This window comes from Oncorhynchus mykiss, chromosome 28 (assembly GCF_013265735.2).
Source record: "Oncorhynchus mykiss isolate Arlee chromosome 28, USDA_OmykA_1.1, whole genome shotgun sequence".
Taxonomy (NCBI): domain Eukaryota; kingdom Metazoa; phylum Chordata; class Actinopteri; order Salmoniformes; family Salmonidae; genus Oncorhynchus; species Oncorhynchus mykiss.
Genome location: NC_048592.1, coordinates 14862514 through 14882464, shown reverse-complemented (window position 1 = coordinate 14882464; position 19951 = coordinate 14862514). Strand labels below are relative to the sequence as shown.

The 19951-nt window shown below is 43.3% G+C and overlaps 1 protein-coding gene across 17 annotated transcripts in view; it reads right to left on the bottom strand.

Annotated features, from left to right (window-relative positions):
* Positions 1 to 584: 584 nt before the first annotated feature.
* LOC110508614 (adhesion G protein-coupled receptor L2) overlaps positions 585 to 19951 on the bottom strand; it is a 107880-nt gene continuing 88513 nt past the window's right edge. For 4 of the 17 annotated variants that reach the window (XM_036965900.1, XM_036965902.1, XM_036965901.1 and 1 more), the window contains 9 exons: positions 18322 to 18531; positions 17920 to 18140; positions 16426 to 16492; positions 14130 to 14221; positions 12470 to 12638; positions 11824 to 11952; positions 10957 to 11053; positions 8547 to 8765; positions 585 to 2743 (listed from right to left, as the gene is read on the bottom strand). In XM_036965900.1, the coding sequence (XP_036821795.1) occupies positions 1809 to 2743; positions 8547 to 8765; positions 10957 to 11053; positions 11824 to 11952; positions 12470 to 12638; positions 14130 to 14221; positions 16426 to 16492; positions 17920 to 18140; positions 18322 to 18531 (2139 nt within the window). In that variant the 3' untranslated portion in view covers positions 585 to 1808. Of the gene's footprint in view, positions 2744 to 4194; positions 4249 to 8546; positions 8766 to 10956; positions 11054 to 11823; positions 11953 to 12469; positions 12639 to 14129; positions 14222 to 16425; positions 16493 to 17919; positions 18141 to 18321; positions 18532 to 19951 lie in introns of all 17 variants that reach the window. The other 13 variants (XM_036965904.1, XM_036965906.1, XM_036965905.1 and 10 more) reach the window with 7 other exon arrangements.

The window sequence follows — 19951 nt, the reverse complement described above, 5'->3', positions numbered from 1 at the left end:
GTGTCCGAGAGAGCCTGACTGTACTACTGTATGCATGGGTCCTGGTCATCAGCTTTTGGATTTCATCTGATTTATAAGCAAACGTGAAGCCAAGTTTCCATATAATATAACAGACCTGTTCAATGTCTCCCGGCCCCGGGCCTGTTGGATCTGGATGGCTCTATGTAAACGCAGAGGCTGACATTCAAACACCGCGGCAGGGAGCCACGGTGGACTTAGCAGCTCAACTCTGCTCTGCTCTGCCTTGGCCTCGGGCCTCCGCTTTGCTCTCCCTCTCTCTCCCTCCGCAGTCTGACAGAGATTTGGCATCTCACATCGTCTAATGAAGTGTATGTCACAGTTAAATGCTGAACTGAGCAGACGTACGTCGTCTACTAACAACAACTGGGTGGCCAGTTCGAACCAGGACCTACCTGCTTGCTGCAAGACCTTACTAGGCAATAACATTTGAATGAAAGTTATTGAGCAGGATAAATCTGATGACTCTCCCTTTGCCATTTCTCTCCATGGCTGCAGATCTAAACAGAAGCTTACAGTCATCATCATGAGCCATGTCTGGACTTGAAAGAAAGAATAGTCAGACATTTGCAAACAAGAAAAAGTCTCACATTTATTTGATATCAAACAAGAGTTGAATTTTTATATAAGCTGACAATGGGATCGTACAAAATAAATGATATGAACCTAAACAGTGCTGAAACAAGTCACACTTCCCAACCATTTTACTTTTTCAAATGTTCAATAACTGTTAATAAATTAATTAGTGTCAAAGGCTGAAATATGCTTGTAAAACTTGAAATATCGCGTTGACACATTTTTTGAAACCTGACAATTTCTTTCAAGTAAAATAAATTACACAACGACCAAATTCACGCCAAATCTGTGCTTGGCATGGTGTTAACACAAAATATTACTGGCAAAGCTCTTGATTCATGAAAGCAAAAAGCACTTCACAAATGAAGATGTATGGTTTATTATGGGATTTTTAAAAAAATGATTTTTTTATTCGATTTTTTTTTATGTTCAAACATACCACAATGAGTCAAGTGAGAGGAAAAAACAGATTTGAGCAACCTGCTTCGAGAATAATCTTCTCAACATTGAAATGTTGTATAATTGGTTGCCATAACATTTTTTCATATTTTTTTTTTTTTTTTACACTTGTGGTACAGCAAAATATATTTTCTTTTAGCTATTACTCTGACAACAGTTAAATGTGCAATAGAGAAAATATAAGGCCTGAGTCTGAATTAGTGGTTCTTTGTTTGACAGTCCTCACTATTTAGTGGAATGACTCTAGAACATTCTAGAGTCCAGGACCCAACAGATACTCATCCTCATTCATTCTGGAATCCCCTCCAGGAACACTTCACCAGTGTTCTAAACCTGGAGTTCTAAACCATTGTTTTTTTCTCTTCTTCAATATAATACAAATGCAGGCTGGACAGGAATGGCGCCAGACAGACTTCTCTCTGACACTTGTAGTGGTCTACGCATTTACCTCTCTGAAGTCCCACAGCAGAGCAGAGCAGTTCAAGTCCACAGACAGACAGACGGTTTCAGAGGATATTTGTGTGTGTGTGACCGAGTTTGTGTGAAAAAGTAATCCATCTCCTTCCTCCCTACCACTCACAAACATTTCACTTCCCGCTCCGACGGGTCATTAGGAGTGCAGAGATGGAGGGCTGGGAGAACCGATGAGGGCTGGCAATAGTCTTGACATCAACCAAAGCCCACACACATACATATGTTCAAACCTGTGCAAAAACACCAGAGAAGTGCTTCCTCTCCTTCCTCCACCCATCTGCTCAGAGGCTGGTAATGAGCTGCATCTGTCCGTCCCGGGGGCCCTCTCCCTCGGGTACACAGTCCTCAGCGCTGGGGGATACGATGCACCCATTGCTGGTGCCCCGGTTTATGTGGTAGTAGGACAGGGGCTGGGGCCCGTCGCCCAGCTCAGGCATGCTTTTATGGTACAGGTCCTCCCCCTCGCTTCTGGGGGAATGTGACAGGTTATCGTCTTCATCGGGGGGGTAGGATGAGGCTGAGGGGGAGTCTGAGGGAGAGTCTCTCAGGTTGGGCATGCTGGTGTACAGGGAGTCCCTGTTGTTGTTGGGTGACTGGGAATCCCCGTCCCCTGTTGCCCCCACTGTCTCTGAGCCGTGGCACCCAGGGCCCTCCACAGCCCTCCTGGGGGCCTTGTGGGCGCTGTAGAGCAGGGAGTGAGTCCTCTGGGGCAGGAGTGGGGCCTCTAACGCCTCCTTATGGTGGGGATGCAGCAGCAACTCTAGGGTGGGTTGACCTCCACCTACTACCCCGACTATACTGCCTCTCTGGGGGGACGAAGCCTCAGCGTGGTCCACCACTACGGCATCATCTTCGCTGCTGCTTCCACCCCCACAACCCCTATCCCTGTCCACAGTCACCCTGGTCTGGAGAGGGGCCTGGTCCCTGTCCCTGCTATCCCTATGGGGGTTGTGGCCCTTGGGGGCCCCGCGGGGCCTCAGGTTGTTGTGCACCAGCTCAGAGATGATCATCTTCTCGAAGGCGGCGTCATCCAGGCTGAGGCCCCCCAGGTCCCCCGGGCCGTGGACCACGCCCCCGACCACGCCCACAATGTCCTCATAGTCGTCTTCCTGGTTGTCTTCCTGGTCACGCAGGGAGTAGCTGTTGTTAAAGTTTCCGTTGAGGGGTAGGGTGTCCATGGCACTGATGTCCCTGCTGTGGGTCAGAGAATGCTGCCCTGCAACGAGAAGCACGATACCTGGATTAGATATCCCTGTTTTAAAGTTAAGAATCAATATCAAATCAATAATACAATACAATACAGTTTGATACTGCTCAGGACACCTCACTGTTAAGTGTTTGTAACCTTTGCTATCTGGATATTTTACATTGATTTAAATCATATTTATATGTTTATAAAATATACAATTAAAGAGGTTCAAGTACAGTGAGTTCCAAAAGTATTGGGACAGTGACATTATTTATTGTTTTGGCTCTGTATTCCAGAACACTTGACTTTAAAATGATACAATGACGGTTAGGTGCAGACTGTCAGTTTTAATTGAAGGGTATTTTCATTCATTTCAGGTGAAGCGTTTAGAAATCACAGCACTTTTTGTACATTGTGCCCCCATTTTAGGGGACCAAAAGTATTGGGACAAATTCACTTATGTGTATTAAAGTGGCCAAAAGTGTAGTATTTGGTCCCATATTCCTAGCACGCAATGCCTCCATCAAGCTTGCGACTCTACAAACGTGTTGGATGCATCTGCTGTTTGTTTTGCTTGTGTCAGATTATTTTGTGCCCAATAGAAATAAATGGTAAATAATGTATTGTGATTTAGGAGTCACTTTTATTGTAAATAAGAATAGAATACGTTTCTAAACACTTCTACATTAATGTGGAGGATACCATGATTATGGATAGTACTGAATTAATCATGAATAATGATGAGTGAGAAAATTACAGAGGCATAAATATCATCCCCCCCCCCCCAAAAAAAATGCTAACCTCCCCTGTTATTGTAATGGTGAGAGGTTCGCATGTCTTGGGGGTATGATCTTTGTGCGTGTAACTTTCTCACCATTATTCACAATTCATTCAGGACGATCCGTATTCATGGTAGCATCCGCATTAATGTAGACAACTTTTAGAAAAACGTTCTATTCTTATTTACGACAAAAGTGACTCCAAAATCACACAACACATTATTCACCATGCATTATTGTCGCTTACCCAATACTTTGACGCTTACTGTACTTCAAATTTGACCGTAACTGTAGTTTTTAACTGTAGTTTTCTATCATATGTGTCTCCATCTAGCATCATCATGTCTGAACATCATAGACAACACAGAAGATATCCTGAACAATATTTCACAAATGAGAGAAAAAAAAAACTTAAAAAAAAATGGAACATTACAGCAACACAACACACAGATAATGTAGCTAGCCAGGTAACAACGACAATGCAAGATCAACATGACATCATAACACCGAAGTCATGAGAGGGAAAAGCTGTGGGGGAGGTGGAGGTAAAAAAAAGAAGAAGTGACAATGACTAAAACATTCATTCCACCCTTAAAAAAAAGAAAAAAGAAAAGAGTAATGTCGAACAAAGACTTTACGGCCATCTCAAGCACAGCCCCCAACACCACCACGACACACAGGCACGGTGCAAAGACTCACTTTACCACCACTCACATCAAGTGTGTCTGCTCAGGCTATCTTGCCTAAGAACTGCTGATATGCAAAAAAAAAAAGTAAAACATATGCTTTTTTATTGCGGCTTAAAAAAAATAAAAAATAATTACTTGAAATAACACAAAAGAGGAACGAGGAGGAGGCTTCGAAAATCAGGCCTGGATTCAGTCGGTCTGTCTCAGATTTGGGTGCCCGCAAAAAGTGACTGATTTATTTGAGTACAACTCTCATTTTACAGATGAATTTGAAATCATTTGAAAACGTTTCAGAAAGCTATAGAGAACAAATCCTGTGAACAACTGAATCCAGGACTTGGCAGGTGGAGGGGTTTCAGCAGCAAGCAATCACAGCCTCTTAAAGTCTAAAATGGCAGGTACACTATCATATCTCTTACTTTCTCTCTCTGCTTAGAATGTGATGGGGGGGGGGCGGGGTAATTTGATTTAACAGGTTTCTATCTATCTACTTCTCCCAGATGGGAAGGAACTACTTTGTACACAATAGACCACATTGATAACCTCTTGTGAAGACCAAAGACTGGCTAGAAGAAAGTCGGCAGAAGATGAAGAAGAGGGAGAATAAGAAGGATGGAGAAGAAAAAAAAGAGGCAAAGATGTATTTTGCAGATGAGTTACTGCTTTGCTTCAAGCTCTGCAAAAAAAGGGTGAGATTGAAGTTTTAGATTTCAGTTAAATGAGTCTGAATAGACCTGACTGGGAGGCGGAGGAATACAATCGGAGCTGAGCTGTGACACACACTGCCGTGGAGATGAGGAGCATCTCTTCTCTCTCTTTGGTGGAGAGAAAAGAGTGTGAAAACAGACATCAAAGAATTTTGATAAAGAGTGGAAGGTGGGAAGACAGAGGGAGGGATGAAGTGTGAGGGCAAAGAAAGGGAGAATATGGACAAATTCGGAAATAGCGTGAAAAGCCCCATTGCAGGTTTTGCATTTGTTTATGTATGGGCAGTCATTTGAATGCAGACAGGTACGCAGTAAATTTGGCAGTTTTAAATCAACACTTAAAAGGAGTTCATTTTTAGCACTGTCTTAAGAGTATATACGGTCCCATTCTACAGAGTGTAAAAGTTACTCTGATTAGAGTGTTGCATTTTGAGTGTTAATCCAACACACTTGCCAGTGTTATTCACATGTAAACGAGAATTAATACTCACAGTGAATAGAATTAACGGCCATTAGTGTTAAAGAAAAACACTGTTACTGTGAGTCGTTTGGGGTGAATATGGTGGAACGCAGGGGTCCCCCACTGGCGGCCTTATTTGGCCCACACATTTTTATTTTTTATTGTTTGGACATAAAAGACTTTAAAGCAAATAAACTCCCAAGATATTTTAATTTTGGACATCTGTTCCAAAGTATTTCCTGGCATTATAGAGAGATTTATGTGATCGTATACAAATGTAAGCAGGGTTTGAAATGACTCTGTTTTAGTCAAATATGATATACGTCTGAGCTTCTTGCGGTCACTTTGCATTCTACAAGTTATCTGTAATTATGTTCTGGTACCCTGACCATCCGCTCAAGAACAAATTGGCCCGCGGGTGAATCTAGTTGATGATCCCTTGTGTAAAGCCAAGTTTGCATATTTCCCATGGTGCCTTTTCTTTGAGTGAATTGTAGAGTTATGCCCCATGACTGTATTTGTTAATGACATGGTTGTTGAATTCTTTCCCTTTAAAGGAATGTGGCTTTCACCTAGGTGAATGTTATTACAATTCAACTGTATGACAATACATTACATACTGTATATATTAAGGCTTAACTTTGATGGCCTAGTTTGACCCTAACACAGTGGTGTTAGGAAACTCCTGGTTTACAGGCAACATCAGGACTGCAAGTCATTTTTATTCACCGCAACCTGCATTCAGAATGACTGTCAGGGTTAGGAAACTTGACAGAAAATACTACCATTTAAACTGGAACAAACATTTCAGTAACGAGTGCAATAAATCTTACCAACTGATTGGATTAGTTAAGATGTATATTATATATTATATATATAAAATGTATATTATTTGTCTTTGTGTAGCACAAGATGAATCAATCAATTGATTGGGACAAAATTGCTTTGACTTTGGATAGCCTATTTCTACAATTTATAGTTAGTTTGAGGGGTTTAAATCATTGAACTTTGAAGATATTGGAATTTTAACATATTGTCCCATGTACATTGTGCAATTTACTGACGGTCCCTAACTAGCCCCATAGGGATATCCAAAGTCAACCCAAATGTACCACAGGCAGTTAGAGTTGTGTGCTGCTTCACTACAAACTGATGATTACTTGTGCTGTCAGCTGTTGCTGGTGCTGCAGTCACGACTACAAGTCTCGCAATACTCTGTTTTGGACTAGATTGCCTTTATGACCTAAATGTATCCTATTGGCACTTTGTAGTAAATTTTGACAACATAATACATGTTTCTGACTCATATTGATGCCACAGCCTGTTTTCTGAACGAGAAGTCAGTTTTTAGGGGCAGTTGCTCTTTAACTCCTGAATCCACACTAGAAATGGTACACAGCGAAATCAACACCGGCCAATTTGCTGTGTATTGTCTACTGGGAGGGGGGTAAGTGATGTGAACAGAATTTAACTGGACACAGCCGGAGCCAGACAGCTGCATTCTGGGAAAGATTCCAACTGAGATTTGCCCAAGATGTTCTCTTTATCGTTACTGCATCAAATGAACATCTGCACTGTATTACCTTCAAATGAATACACTTCCGGGTGAGGAGGCACATCTAGAACGACTCGAGCATTTTCAACTTGAGCCTCTTCAAACACTTTACACTCGGGTGATTCATCATCATATAACACTACTTGACATCTGTCTGTTAAGAGAGTTGCACCCAAACCAGTCAACAGCTATTCGGTCAATTCTTCAGCTTTTCATGTTCTTCAATTAGTCACTCATAATGTTTGAGTGCTTCCATCTTCTTCAACTGTGAGTCGCCAACGATAGTTTCTGTGATGTGTGAGGATGCAAGTTTAAGGAGTATCTCCCTCGTGGCTGTGTGTCTCTCACGTGTATTTCCACATGACTAATCTGCCTGTAGGGAGGACTGACTGACTGACTGATGATGTGTCTCGGCAGGTTAAGGGATGATGACACTGACGCAGACAATAAACGCTTAATTAGACCGTCACTTCATTCACCACCACTGCTCAACTAGAATAAGTTAGCGTAGACTGTAATTATCCTATCGTGAAAAAAAAATGTCTCAAAAGCATTGTCTGCTTGATACATAGCAGGGGTATTTGTAGATTCCACTTACATTTGTGGTGTTTTGATCATACTGGTATTTCATTGATATCACGACGGTAATTAAATCATAATGTGTGATTGTCACATAAATCGGTTCGTTAGGTTCCCAAACTCTTTCCAACCTCATCCAGGGGGGAAAAAGGCAGAAAATGTGACTTAAAAGTGTTCTCAGTGTTCTCATTGTGAAGCGAGTGAACTCGGCGACCTGCCAAATCAGAGCGAGCGACTGCAGTTTCTGTATATTCTCCTGTATCCTTCTCCCCCCCCCCCCCCACACACACACATTCATCCTGGTGCTGCCTCCTTTCCTTCCATCCGCTCCTCTTTCATCATCAAATGCCTCTGCATATCTGAGGGGTATATAATTCTGCCTGCATTGCGTCATGTGCTCCCGTGTTTCTCTGTTCCTTTGCTTGGCTTCCTCCTTTAGTCTGACAGAGAGGGTATCTGGGTCACGCTACACAGACAATGACAGCATTCAAATAAATGGGGATTCGGGGTTTGTAGTCAAGAAATAAATAAAGAATGCCATTGAACCTGCTCAAAATGGTATCATCGAAGGGCGAAGGAGGAGAATGGTAAATAATAGGATATAACATATAAACTGAATAAATTCATCTCGATTTCCTATAAATGAATGTTGGAGTAGTCTCGATAAGATAGCATTGACCATTCTCAACCTTATCTCATGCTGTGTTACAAAGCGCAGCTTGCATACTAGCTAAATAAAGAGAAGTGGTAATGAGAGAGAGAGAGAGAGAGAGAGAGAGAGAGAGAGGAGAGGGAGAGAGGAGAGGGAGAGAGAGCAATTCTAAAACAGAGTAAGGCTTCTCAACAATTCATGCTGTGTAGGGGCCCACAACCCCACAAAGTACCGCTATTTCAATTAGTTTCAAACACACACAAAAACATAACAAATGTTTGTCCAAATGGCACCCTATTCCCTATATAGTGCACTAATCGAGTCAAATTTGTCAAGGTGGCACCATGGTGGAACTATGGTGCCATTTCAAACACAGATCTACATTGAAAGGTTAGAGGTCACCATGCACCTGGTGAGTGAAAGGCTGGAGGGGAGGGGGTGTTGCACACCACCGTCTCAGCCAGCAGGTTGTTATAGGGGTTGTTAGGGTCGTGGGCTCGGAGCAGAGGGTTAGTTAGGAGGTAGTTGCCAGTCATCCCTGTGAGAGAGAGAAGGAAAGACGAGGCAGGAGAGTGAGGAAGAGAGGAGGTAAAGAGAGGGTTACTTAGGAGGTAGTTGTCAGTGAATCCTGCAAGAAACACAGAGAGAGAGAGAGAAGATGTGAGCGAGGGAGGCGAAAGGCTATTTATATTATCATACAGTTTTGTAACATTATTATAGAAAGGATGAGGCAGGAGAGTAAAGAAGAGAAAAAGAAGAAGATGAGACCAGAGGAAACAGGGACGTGTGTGTAGGAGTTTCAGTCAGTAAATACAACGTGCTGGTTAGTTGAGTAGCTGATGTTTAAATAATGTCTGCACACCGCGTTCTCCAGACTTCATTTCACAGAACAGCAGGCACTAAATACCATCCGCAACAAGTGGGTCGGTCGTCTGTTGTAAACAAAGCCACTTGCTTTACCACCAGACAGTGCCAAAAACTCCGGTACAATACTCACAACATCGCCAAATAGTTTCTCTGTTAAACAAATATTTGACTAATAAATAAACACAACAGTGGGTTATAAAGTGGGAGTCAAATGATTCAGTATGATTAGCCATTCATGGTCAAAATATTCAGTATGATTACAGTAGCCATATAAAACAAGTAATTGCGAGTATCCACTCTGCAGTCAGCAGACATAATATAGTCAATACAACCACACTGATGATGTGGGGACTACACATCGGTATCTAGTGACATCACTCTGCTCCAAAATGTATATAGTATACATAAGTATAGACACCGGCTGGAATGTGGTTTTAACGAATCAGCATTCAGGATTAGACCCATGTGTTGTATAAAAGTATAATGTCCCGTCATTGAAAACTAATCTCTTATATCTCATCTCTTATCAGGAGCGATTAGGAGTTATCTTTTTGCTGATGGCACACACTGATAAGGGGGAAAGTTGAAAAAAACGGAGCTGTGTAGTGTTAAACCTCACTGCGACCCCCCCCCCCCCTGTCTCTCTCCTTCCCCCGTCTCTCTCTCTCTCCGTCTCTCCCAAGCTTTTTCTCTATCTCTCTCCTTATCCCATCTCTCCCTCTCTCTATCTCTCTCCTTATCCCGTCTCTCGCTCTCTCTCTCTCTCTGTATCTCTCTCTCTCTCCTTATCCCATCTCTCCATCTCTGTATCTCTCTCCTTATCCCGTCTCTCTCTCTGTATCTCTGTATCTTCCCACCTCTGGTGAGGAAAACTTATAAGGAGAGATACAGAGAGAGAGAGAGATGCAGAGAGAGAGATGGGATAAGGAGAGAGATACAGAGAGAGAGATTGGATAAGGAGAGAGATACAGAGAGAGAGATGGGATAAGGAGAGAGATACAGAGATACAATCTCTCTCCTTATCCCATCTCTCTCTGTATCTTTCTCTCTTTCTGTAGCTCTCTCCTTATCCTGTCTATCTGTTTCTCTCTCTCTCTCTCTGTATCTCTCTCCTTATCCCATCTCTCTCTCTGTATCTCTCTCCTTATCCCATCTCTCTCTCTCTGCACCTCTCTCTCTCTGTATCTCTCTCCTTATCCCATCTCTCTCTCTGTATCTCTCTCCTTATCCCATCTCTCTCTCTGTATCTCTCTCCTTATCCAATCTCTCTCTCTCTGCATCTCTCTCTCTCTGTATCTCTCTCCTTATCCCATCTCTCTCTCTGTATCTCTCTTCTTATCCCATCTCTCTCTCTGCATCTCTCTCTCTCTCTGTATCTCTCCTTATCCCCCCCCCCCCCCCCCATCTCATGGCTGAAAATCAGCAGGATCAGGTCAGGGTGAGGATGAGTCAGTGCAGCCAGCCAGTTCTTGTAGCCAGCCAGGGTCTCCCAGAGTTGAACACACAAGCAGACACCAGCTTCTCATCACTAACACTTGAAGCCAGACTAAATAGCTACATAACACTTCTCCCATCCAACAAGTAGCAGTTGTGCAGGTCGACCATCAAACGACATGTTTGAAGTGAACTTTGACTCATTTAAAAATATCTTTAGCGTGTATTTATTTACCCGTTCAAAATAATATATTTCATTTGTTATTCATGGTTTATTTAAATCAGGACGGATACGAGCACTAGACCATATTGAGTAAACAATGATCAGTTTATCAAAACGCAGCCTCTTTGAATGTGGAGGATCATCCATCAGTGACTTGGTCAAGTTAAATGCACACAAATGAAATCTGCATCTGCCAGATTTATTCCGGCACTTGTTGTCTATTCAAGGTCACATAACAGAGAGAGTACAACATGTGTAAACAGAGACCGTGTGGACAGAGGGGGCGGTGTCTTACCCTGGTTCAGGGTGGAGGTGCTGTTGATGTCTCCGGAGATGAAGGAGGATTCGGACTGCTTCCTCACCGTGTCGTTCCACATCCTCCTGATACGACTCTGTGGAGGAGGTAAACAACACACGCATCGTATGAGAACAACTGTTAACACCGACGTCAGTTCCATGCAACAGAAAAAGAGCACAACTCTATGGAGGCATCAAGCAAACACAACGGATTACAAGAACCACTTCCAAGACTGACGCAGGAAACAAAATGGATGCATCCAAAATGACACACTATTCACTTTTTTTTCATCTTTTTTTTAATATTTTTTTTACAAAAGTAGTGCACTATATAGGGAATAGAGTGCCATTTCAGACACAGCCACAGTGTATTGAAATGACCTTCAACACTGATGTCCTTCCGTGTCACCTCTACATGCTAGCATGCAACAGGACAACAAGGCGTAGGCGCTCCCTTTCATTCTCAGGGGGAAAGAAAGGAAGGCTATTTCACACAAGGGGATTGGACTGTCCACCTTTAACTCAACACTAACACTCTCCCCTCTATGTTAGCATGCAACAGAAAAAAGAAAAAAAAAGCCTTTCCCTTCTATGCCGCAAACCAATTTCCCCCGGGGACTAAAAAGCTATACTGAAGTACACTACAGTACTGCTCTCAATGGAAAGAAAGGGTTGAGAGAGAGAGAGAGTGTGTATTCCAGTGTTCATGCTGCTCCTCGACGTGCTAGCATGCAATAGGAGAAGGAGGGTAGAAAAAAAACAGGAAAAGAACTCTCCTTTCACTCTCAAAAGCAAGAAAGGACAGAAAAAAAGGTATATATAATTCAACTTCCCGCTGCTGTACTGTACCTAGTATGTACTGTACCTGTGTGGCGGAGGAGTAGCGTGCGGTGGATCGAGACGTGGCCGCCTTGGCCGAGCTGTGGGACCCTTCAGAAGGCAGACCTCCGCAGCACTGGGACTGGCGGAAGCATTTGCTGTACTCTTTACGGACCTGCAGCGGGCACAGGATCAGGGCAGAGCGACAGAGACACAGTGAACTCAGAGACACCACAACCGTGACAGTCGACTCCAGAGAGCGAAAAAGAGAGGAAGCTGCCTCGGTCCTGCAACAAAGAGCCACAAAATAAATATATTTATCAAATGCCACCGAGCCGACAGCAGCAGTTCAAATGGCGTGTCTTTGGAGATAGGGCTATCACAGCTACCACGATGACACATTCAAATACCACCATAAGGAGGGGGGGACAAATACGACACGGAAGGTGTTACTTCTATCAGAGATGGTCTTAAATGTCAAGAGACAGTAGACAGCAGACTGAAAAGTATACATTTTGCATTGGACTTCTGTACACACAGATACCTTCTGTTATCTTACTTCTTTGGGAAACTAGACATAAAAAAAGAAGGTTATTTCCCACCTCTGGTGAGGAAAACTTATAGTCAAACATTGATGTACAAAATGTTGTCGCATTATCTTCGTATATATGTCATATGTATTAAATCCTTACCTTTTTCTGGAGGAGGCAGTGGAAGATAAAGATGAACATCCCTTGCAGAGTGTTGAAGATGGTGAAGAGGTACGCCATGACCACGGAGGATTCGTTGAGGAAGAACAGGCCAAACGACCAGGTCAGACCCAGGAGGAAGAGCAGGGCAAACGCCCCAAGCACCCAGGATCTGAAAAAAAAACACACACACACACACACACACACACAATATTGTTCCCAATCATTAATAATAAACTAGGTAACTTCCCTAATTTCATCTTTCATTGACTTGAAGTTTCTCTCTGTTCGGTTCCTACGGATTTGTTCTGTGGGGAAAGAAGGAGGCTGTAATATTATCCCTCTCTATTTCTCCTTCTGGACACGTTATACAGTATATACAGAGCAACTCATAAAAGCTGATACGTAGATTTTTGAATGAGAACTTCCACAGAGTCTCTGACAGAGTCTAAATAACTATGTTTCCTTGGCCTTCCTCGGGGTTGGCTGGTTAAACAGAAACAGCAAACACAGCAGGTTTCTCACAGGAGGTCCAGGAGAAGCCTAGAGGGAATCAGATAACCAATGGTGAGTTCCCTCTGGCCGACGGCTGGCACAGGGAGCCATCGATGCACAGGAGAAAAAAGAGTGAGCAACCCTGGACAAGAAAGAGAAAAGAGACAAGTGAAAACCAGACACTGTACCACATCTTTGAGTTTCAGAGAGAGTCCAAGGACAGAAGAAAATGCAAGCCTTAAAGAGAAAGATGCTGCAGATTAGTTGTGCTTTTGTGTCATTGTGTACATTTTTCGCTATTTGAAAAACGCTGGCTCTTTATGGTTGTTGAAAGTCAACTAACTGATCATTTCAATGTCTTGTGGAAAGTTACCAAATCTAACTTTGCGGGACTAAATAAGTGGTCGATTAGAGGTGGACTCCAATTAATGACAGTTAATGAGTTTTGGGTCCTTTGAATAAATGATTTGTTTGAATTAGCCACTATCTTTGAACGCAGGCTCTCTTTAAATTACATTCTTAACCAGGATAGCACGGCTCAGAGGTCAATTAAACAATTTTGCTGGTATTAAAAGCCGAAAAAACAAAATGAATATTTTTTGGGGGATTACATGAAGTCCAAAACACAACACAGGAATGGCACATGTCATTCTGTCTCACAGTTATTGTTTGACAAGTATTTTAGGACAGAAACTGGCTAGGGACTTTTCTTTTATCCAATTCTCTGGATTGAGTGGATGTTTGAATAAAGATGTGGGCACAGCTCCAGTTCCTCCCCCATCACCCTTAAATCATATATATTTGAGCTAGGGTTCCAGAGGAACCTGAAAATGATGCCAACACAGGAGCGACTAATACAAGAGGTCAGGGTTGCAGTTCTGAATAAATAAAAGAGGCAATAATAAACCCTGCATAGCGCAAACACGGCCCTCATAAACACCAACTAAAAAGGCAACACGTGAGGATAGAATCTGAAGTAAATATATATTTGTCCACTCCAGTTATGGGTAACTGAGATGTAATTCTAAAGGTCAAATACACCAAATTCACCCTTTAACATTGCACAAACAAGGCCATGGCTGGGAATAGGACAGCACACAAAACTGAGCTGACACAACCAGTAATACCAGCTTTCACATCACCTCCAGAGACCCCCCACCCCCCTCACCTGATACCGCCCAGCCGGGTCGAGTCGGGTTTCATGGAAGTGGAGTGCTTCACCATCTTGTACATGGTCACCACCAGGATGATGAGGTTGAGCTGTCAAAACAGAGGCACAGCGAGCTTAGCGCATCACACTGGGGCGTGGCATTCATTCCATGGTAGGCGCAGCAAAGCATGTCGCCTACATTTCGATGCAACTTAAAACTGCAAAAAGGGTGATTTGCACACAGAAACAGGACAAACTCTCCGAAATGTAACTGGCAGCATGTCCCCTGCACGTTTTAGTGACTTTATGAGATCATGCATGGTAATTATGCTTAACCTGTAGTGATTGTGGCACAATCGCAAGCGTCCAAAGTTAGGACGTCTTACCAAGAGGGATATGAAACATTCAAGCTCCTGTGCAAATGGTAAAACAGACTGCCTCCCAAAAGTGAGAATAGAGAGGTTTGTGGCTTAGCTTCGGTCTCCAGCCCCACTAAAACTGGCTATGATAAAGTGCCTTGGGAAGCCCCTTCCCACTCCCATGGCTGATGCAACGCACAACCTCAGGCCTTACTTAGCCAAGCAGGCGGGTGCCAAACGCAGAGTGTTATTCCTCACCGAGAGAGAAAGCGAGAGCGAGAGTGTAAATCTAATACGGCCAGAACAGAACAGAACAGAGAGAGGGTGGAAAAGACAGAGCAGAGCGCCATATTTTTTAAACAAACGTCTAGAGCCAGGAAAAACAGCTCCATATTCTAAGCTATACATTCAGAGAGGTTTCCATGACTTCAGGATGTTTTTTTCTATGAGCGGGGGGAGACTTAAATTTGGCTCAGTCACTACCACATTAAAACCTCACCAAAAAAACTATTCAGTAAATATTCAGTAAATACTATATATTATTTTTATACTTCTATAAAAAAAAAACATATCTTCAATTATAAATTATTCAAATCTTCACCATAATCTGCCCCCCCAGCCTATTTATTCTGAAACCTGACCAATCTTTCTGAAAGAAAATAAATGACAAAAACTTCATGGGTTTGCGAGAACAAAAAGCAATACTGTTCTAGTAGAGATACGGTCCCAAGTTTATTAAATACAATATATTTGTGGGCAGAATTTTATGAAAGCTGTTCACTCTAGAACATGAATACACCAGTCCAGTAGAGCCGTAGCTATGTACTTCCCTTTTAAAAAATAAACCAATAACGTGTGAAGAAAGACAGAAAGAGGGCAGAGACAGAGAGGCATAGAGGGAGAGGAGAAAATACAAATAAGGGGGTTTAAGATCAGAGAGATGTGGAGTTTTGTCTCCTAGCCACTAGGGCCGATTTAGGTCCGCATGAGTCGAGTTGTTGGAGATGCATTAACACAGCCACCAGTGTCGACACAGATCTGATGAGACAGGCAGGCAGGTAGGTAGGCAGGCATAGAGGCAGGCAGGGAGGCACCGAACTGTACATGTCCTTAATTCCCCCCGCATCCCACTATCTACAGAAACCAGAACACACTTTTTCTTGGGTATCTATGCACGGCATGTGCTGTATAAACACAGTATGTACACATTTACACTTGTCTTCTGTGCGAATAATACAAATGTATGTATGTGTGTGTGAACTCCATGCAGCCTGTGTGAAATATTAAGAGGTGAAGACGGAGATGTCCGTGGAACAGGGATTGGCTGCAGATGCGTCATGATCCTCGGCAGGGCCAGGGGGTTGTGGGTAATGGCTGTCTGGCCCACCCACTCATTACTTCCATGTTCATCCGTCTCTCCCCATCTCCCTCAACCCCCTCTGTCTAACTGAGCAAATGACCTTCATGCCTGAGATTGTCTCTTATCCTCCTCCTCCTCGACTGAGTGTGTGAAAGGGAGGAATTCTGCCACAATGCGCAACTCTTTCCACAAAAAAAAACTGCTAAGCTGTTGACTGCTGCTCACTTGACTAGACTGATTTCATAGGACTTTACAGCTGAATGGCTGCTGATGTCCTCATGTCAGATATAATGGACCACTTTCCTTTCACGCAAATTGATCAGCGAAAGCAAGAGATAAGTGACCAGACGAGAAAAAAAATATATTAAAAAATACATGTATTTTTTTCCCACTGCACATTTCTTTGAGGAAAACATTTTTTGGATATATATACATATTAAAACAGAGACGCAGGCATACTGTATGAAACATACACACACACCGGATTTACATTCACACACACACACACACACACACACACACACACACACACACACACACACACACACACACACACACACACACACACACACACACACACACACACATGGCTTACCATGATAATGAAGGTGACAGGTCCTATGAAGCTCCAAATGAAGTGGTTATCCACCCTCAGCCAGCAGCTGCAATGGGACATGGTCATGTGATCAGGTGATAGCCATCCCTCAAGAGCAAATGAGCTATTCTGGCTCTCCCACTGTGACTGTAACATCTCTGCAATTACATTCTAAGAACACAGCGGCAGTTGTTACATCGTATCCTACTGATCACTAACCAGCCTGGCTTCTAGACGAGATAGATGGCATGATTATATAGCTTCTACAGCAATAGAACAGTGATTTATTTACCTTCGTGACCAAAGAAGAGAGAGAACCTGACCTTGAGCACATTCTGGCTGCGAGCCACACAACAGCACTGGTATTGCCTGCACGACTTCAGAGGCTACCAATGTCTACAATTGAGAGAGCAGTCTGGCTCTACGTTAGACTCTAAACAGTCAAAACGTGGTCACAAACAGTTTCAACAAAATGTGTTGTGCTGAAGCTACTGTATGTATCATCAGAGGAGATGTTGATTCAAATTCAGGGACTGTTGCACTACAGCCACAAAAATGTTTAAAAAAAAAACCACCCTATTTAAGGAAGGCTTACGACAAATCATAAGGCTTGTTCTTGGATAACGGCCACTGAAGAATAAAAGTTTGAAGGCGCAAAGGCAAGAGAGAAAAAAAGCTCCGAGAAAATACCAGACCAGCACAACCAACCAGCCAGAGAATTCATTAATGTAGTGGTTTTGCTCACAGCTTTTCTCTTTCCTCTCTGACAGGGTATAAATTTGCCAGGAGGCAGAGGGAGACTAGGGCCTGTGATGTAGTTCTCATTAGCACTGTGGGGAAGAAAAGGAATCTTGATATGGAGCTGGCTGGCCTGGGAGACCTGATGCTCTCTGCACAAAGAAAGGAAGATAGATACTGTTGAATGCTCCCACAGTTTTATTGTGTAACGTTTCCACTTCAAGGTCTTCCTCTGACTCAACTTTTCGTACCCTGCACCTGAAGGTTACTGGACGTGCGTAAAATAGGGTTGTCAGAGTAAATCAGTTAACTTGCGCTAACTATTTGTAATTTTAGTGCAATTTTTTTTTTAATGATTTTTTAAATTAAATTGTGTTGTCTGAAAGCATTAAAAATACACTGAAAACAACCAAAATACATCATCTATACAGCTAAAAACGACAATGCGATGTCAAAATAAGTTGACATTTAGGTTAAAGAAAGTGTGCTTTATCAATCTACTTGATTTTGCTTATCATTCCTTTGGACAAAATCAAGACGTCAATATCTTGTAATGCCTTTGTATAAAATGTTTTCAAATTACAGCTCAATTCGAGCAAATTCTGAAATTACGATTAATCACAGCAAATCCTGCGATTAACTCAATACAATGTTTTGTAGCGTTTGACAGCCCTAGCAGAAACATAAACTACTGCATTCGGAGTCAAGAAAGATCACAAAAGACCCTGCCTAAAGATGACATCTAGTGTTACTTACGCCTTCTGTGTCCCGTAGCTGCGGTAGTCGATGGCGGCCGAGATTCCCACCACCGCGGCGGGAAAGAGGTATCCGGAGACGTAATAGTACTTCCTGCGGGAGAACTCGCTTTCAAACACCTCAACCAGCATGAGGTAGAGCTGCACGCCCTCCAGGCACATCCAGGCAAACGCCGCCAGAAAGAAGAAATGAAGAACGCCCGCGATGATGGAGCACACCAGCTGGGAGCCGGGGACACATTTAGAGGTTACACACACGCAGAGGTAAAAGGACAGTGGCACTGAAACTGCATTGATTCAATGGAAGAGTAAGAATAGATAACTGGAGCATATTCCCCTGGGAACAAAACAATGGTGCATCTAAGCCCACTCGGATACTTGACGGGGTGCCCATGCTCCTTACCTTGGGTTCAGTCATGTTGATGCCCACGAGGAAGACGAGCTCGGCCACGAAGAGGTTGAGGCAGAGGTTCTTGTGGATGGTGTTGCGGTCACTCTGCAGGCCCCTGAAGAAGCAGAAGGTGAACAGGCTGATGGCCAGACACACCAGAGACACAGCGATGCCCATCCGCGTTATCACCGTCAGCAGCAGCTCGTGGACGCTCCCCTCCACCTGGTGGACAGGACAGAGACACACAGAGGGGGTTAGAACCAAGAACCTGGCGAATCGAGGACCTAACATGACATGGTTAGACCCCAAAAGCTTTTTTTTGTTGTGAATACCTTTTTATTGTATTCAGATGGTCAGGGAATACAATGAGTAGGAAGACAGAGACAACAGTATCTAGCACAGAACAGCCGCCAACTTCCTGACTCAGGCCACTTTGTACAAATGCCGTTCCCAACATGTATCAATATGTATCAGTATATAATCTGAAGTAAACTTGGAGCTAATATGACACAGTACAGAGATTTAACTCAACCTCTAGTTAACCAATGAGAAACACACAGCAGCCCAGCAGAGAGGGTTTACACTTAAATCACCTGCCGGGAGACCTAAAACATGACAGACTTCATGTCCCCATCAATGAACCTTGACATAACACGACGCCCTGACTCACTGAGGGATTTCACTCAACATCTACTGTAGGAAACAGATGACATGTCTTTAGATCCGTGTACATGTGCCGGGCCAATGTAAAAAAAAAAGTCATTAGTAAGCTGTCACAGAGCTCTGTATCGTCGCTGGGTGAAGAGTTGATTGCAGTGTGTGTCACAACCCAGGAAAATGAACACATTGCAATGTGGACATGTAGGCTATAAGACAGAAGCCTTCAACCATACAGAATATCACTCAGGGATCGTGGTCTGAACATGAGGTAATCCGTTCCGTGACATGACTAATTTTTATTAAGGGCAGGCCAGGAGGAGTTGTAGTTGAGGTGAGTAGTTGGGTTGGTGTGACTGAGGGATGGCTTAAACCACAGGCTCTGGTTTTTCCTTGTGGTGAAGGGTTTTAAGGTTCGGGGTTTGCGAGGGGAAGACGCGGGAAGAGTTCATGAGTCGGGACATGTTATTATATACACCACAAACTTATGTTCCACGTTTATTACTGGGTAGGATGCTCACAGCACATGATATTTATCATGTAATTGGATTGTAATTGCATTTTGCTTGCGAATGGATCTCACCCACTTCACGTCGTCGAGTGGAAATGGAAAATAAAGAAGCACGACACCGGGCCGCCGTGTACGTTTCCCCGTGTAGGACGTGCGTGAGTGCTATTAGTCACGGAACATAGGTAAAATGTCCTTTATTTCCAATAATGGCAGAGCTAACTTTCACTATCTTGTGTCTGCCATCTCTTGCATTTTACTCCCGGAAAAGTAAGTGACAGCCTCCTTCTGTTTCTCTCCACATACATTAACAGCATTCCTCTCCTCACCCCCCCCCCCCCCCCCACCTCAAATCTAATCAGCCTCTGAGTTGACTATCTTACTCTAGCCATATTTACATACATAAAATACATACAGTGGGGGAGGAATTGGGGCAGAGCCACTACGAGTGTCCTTGAATCCCAAATCAACCCCTAG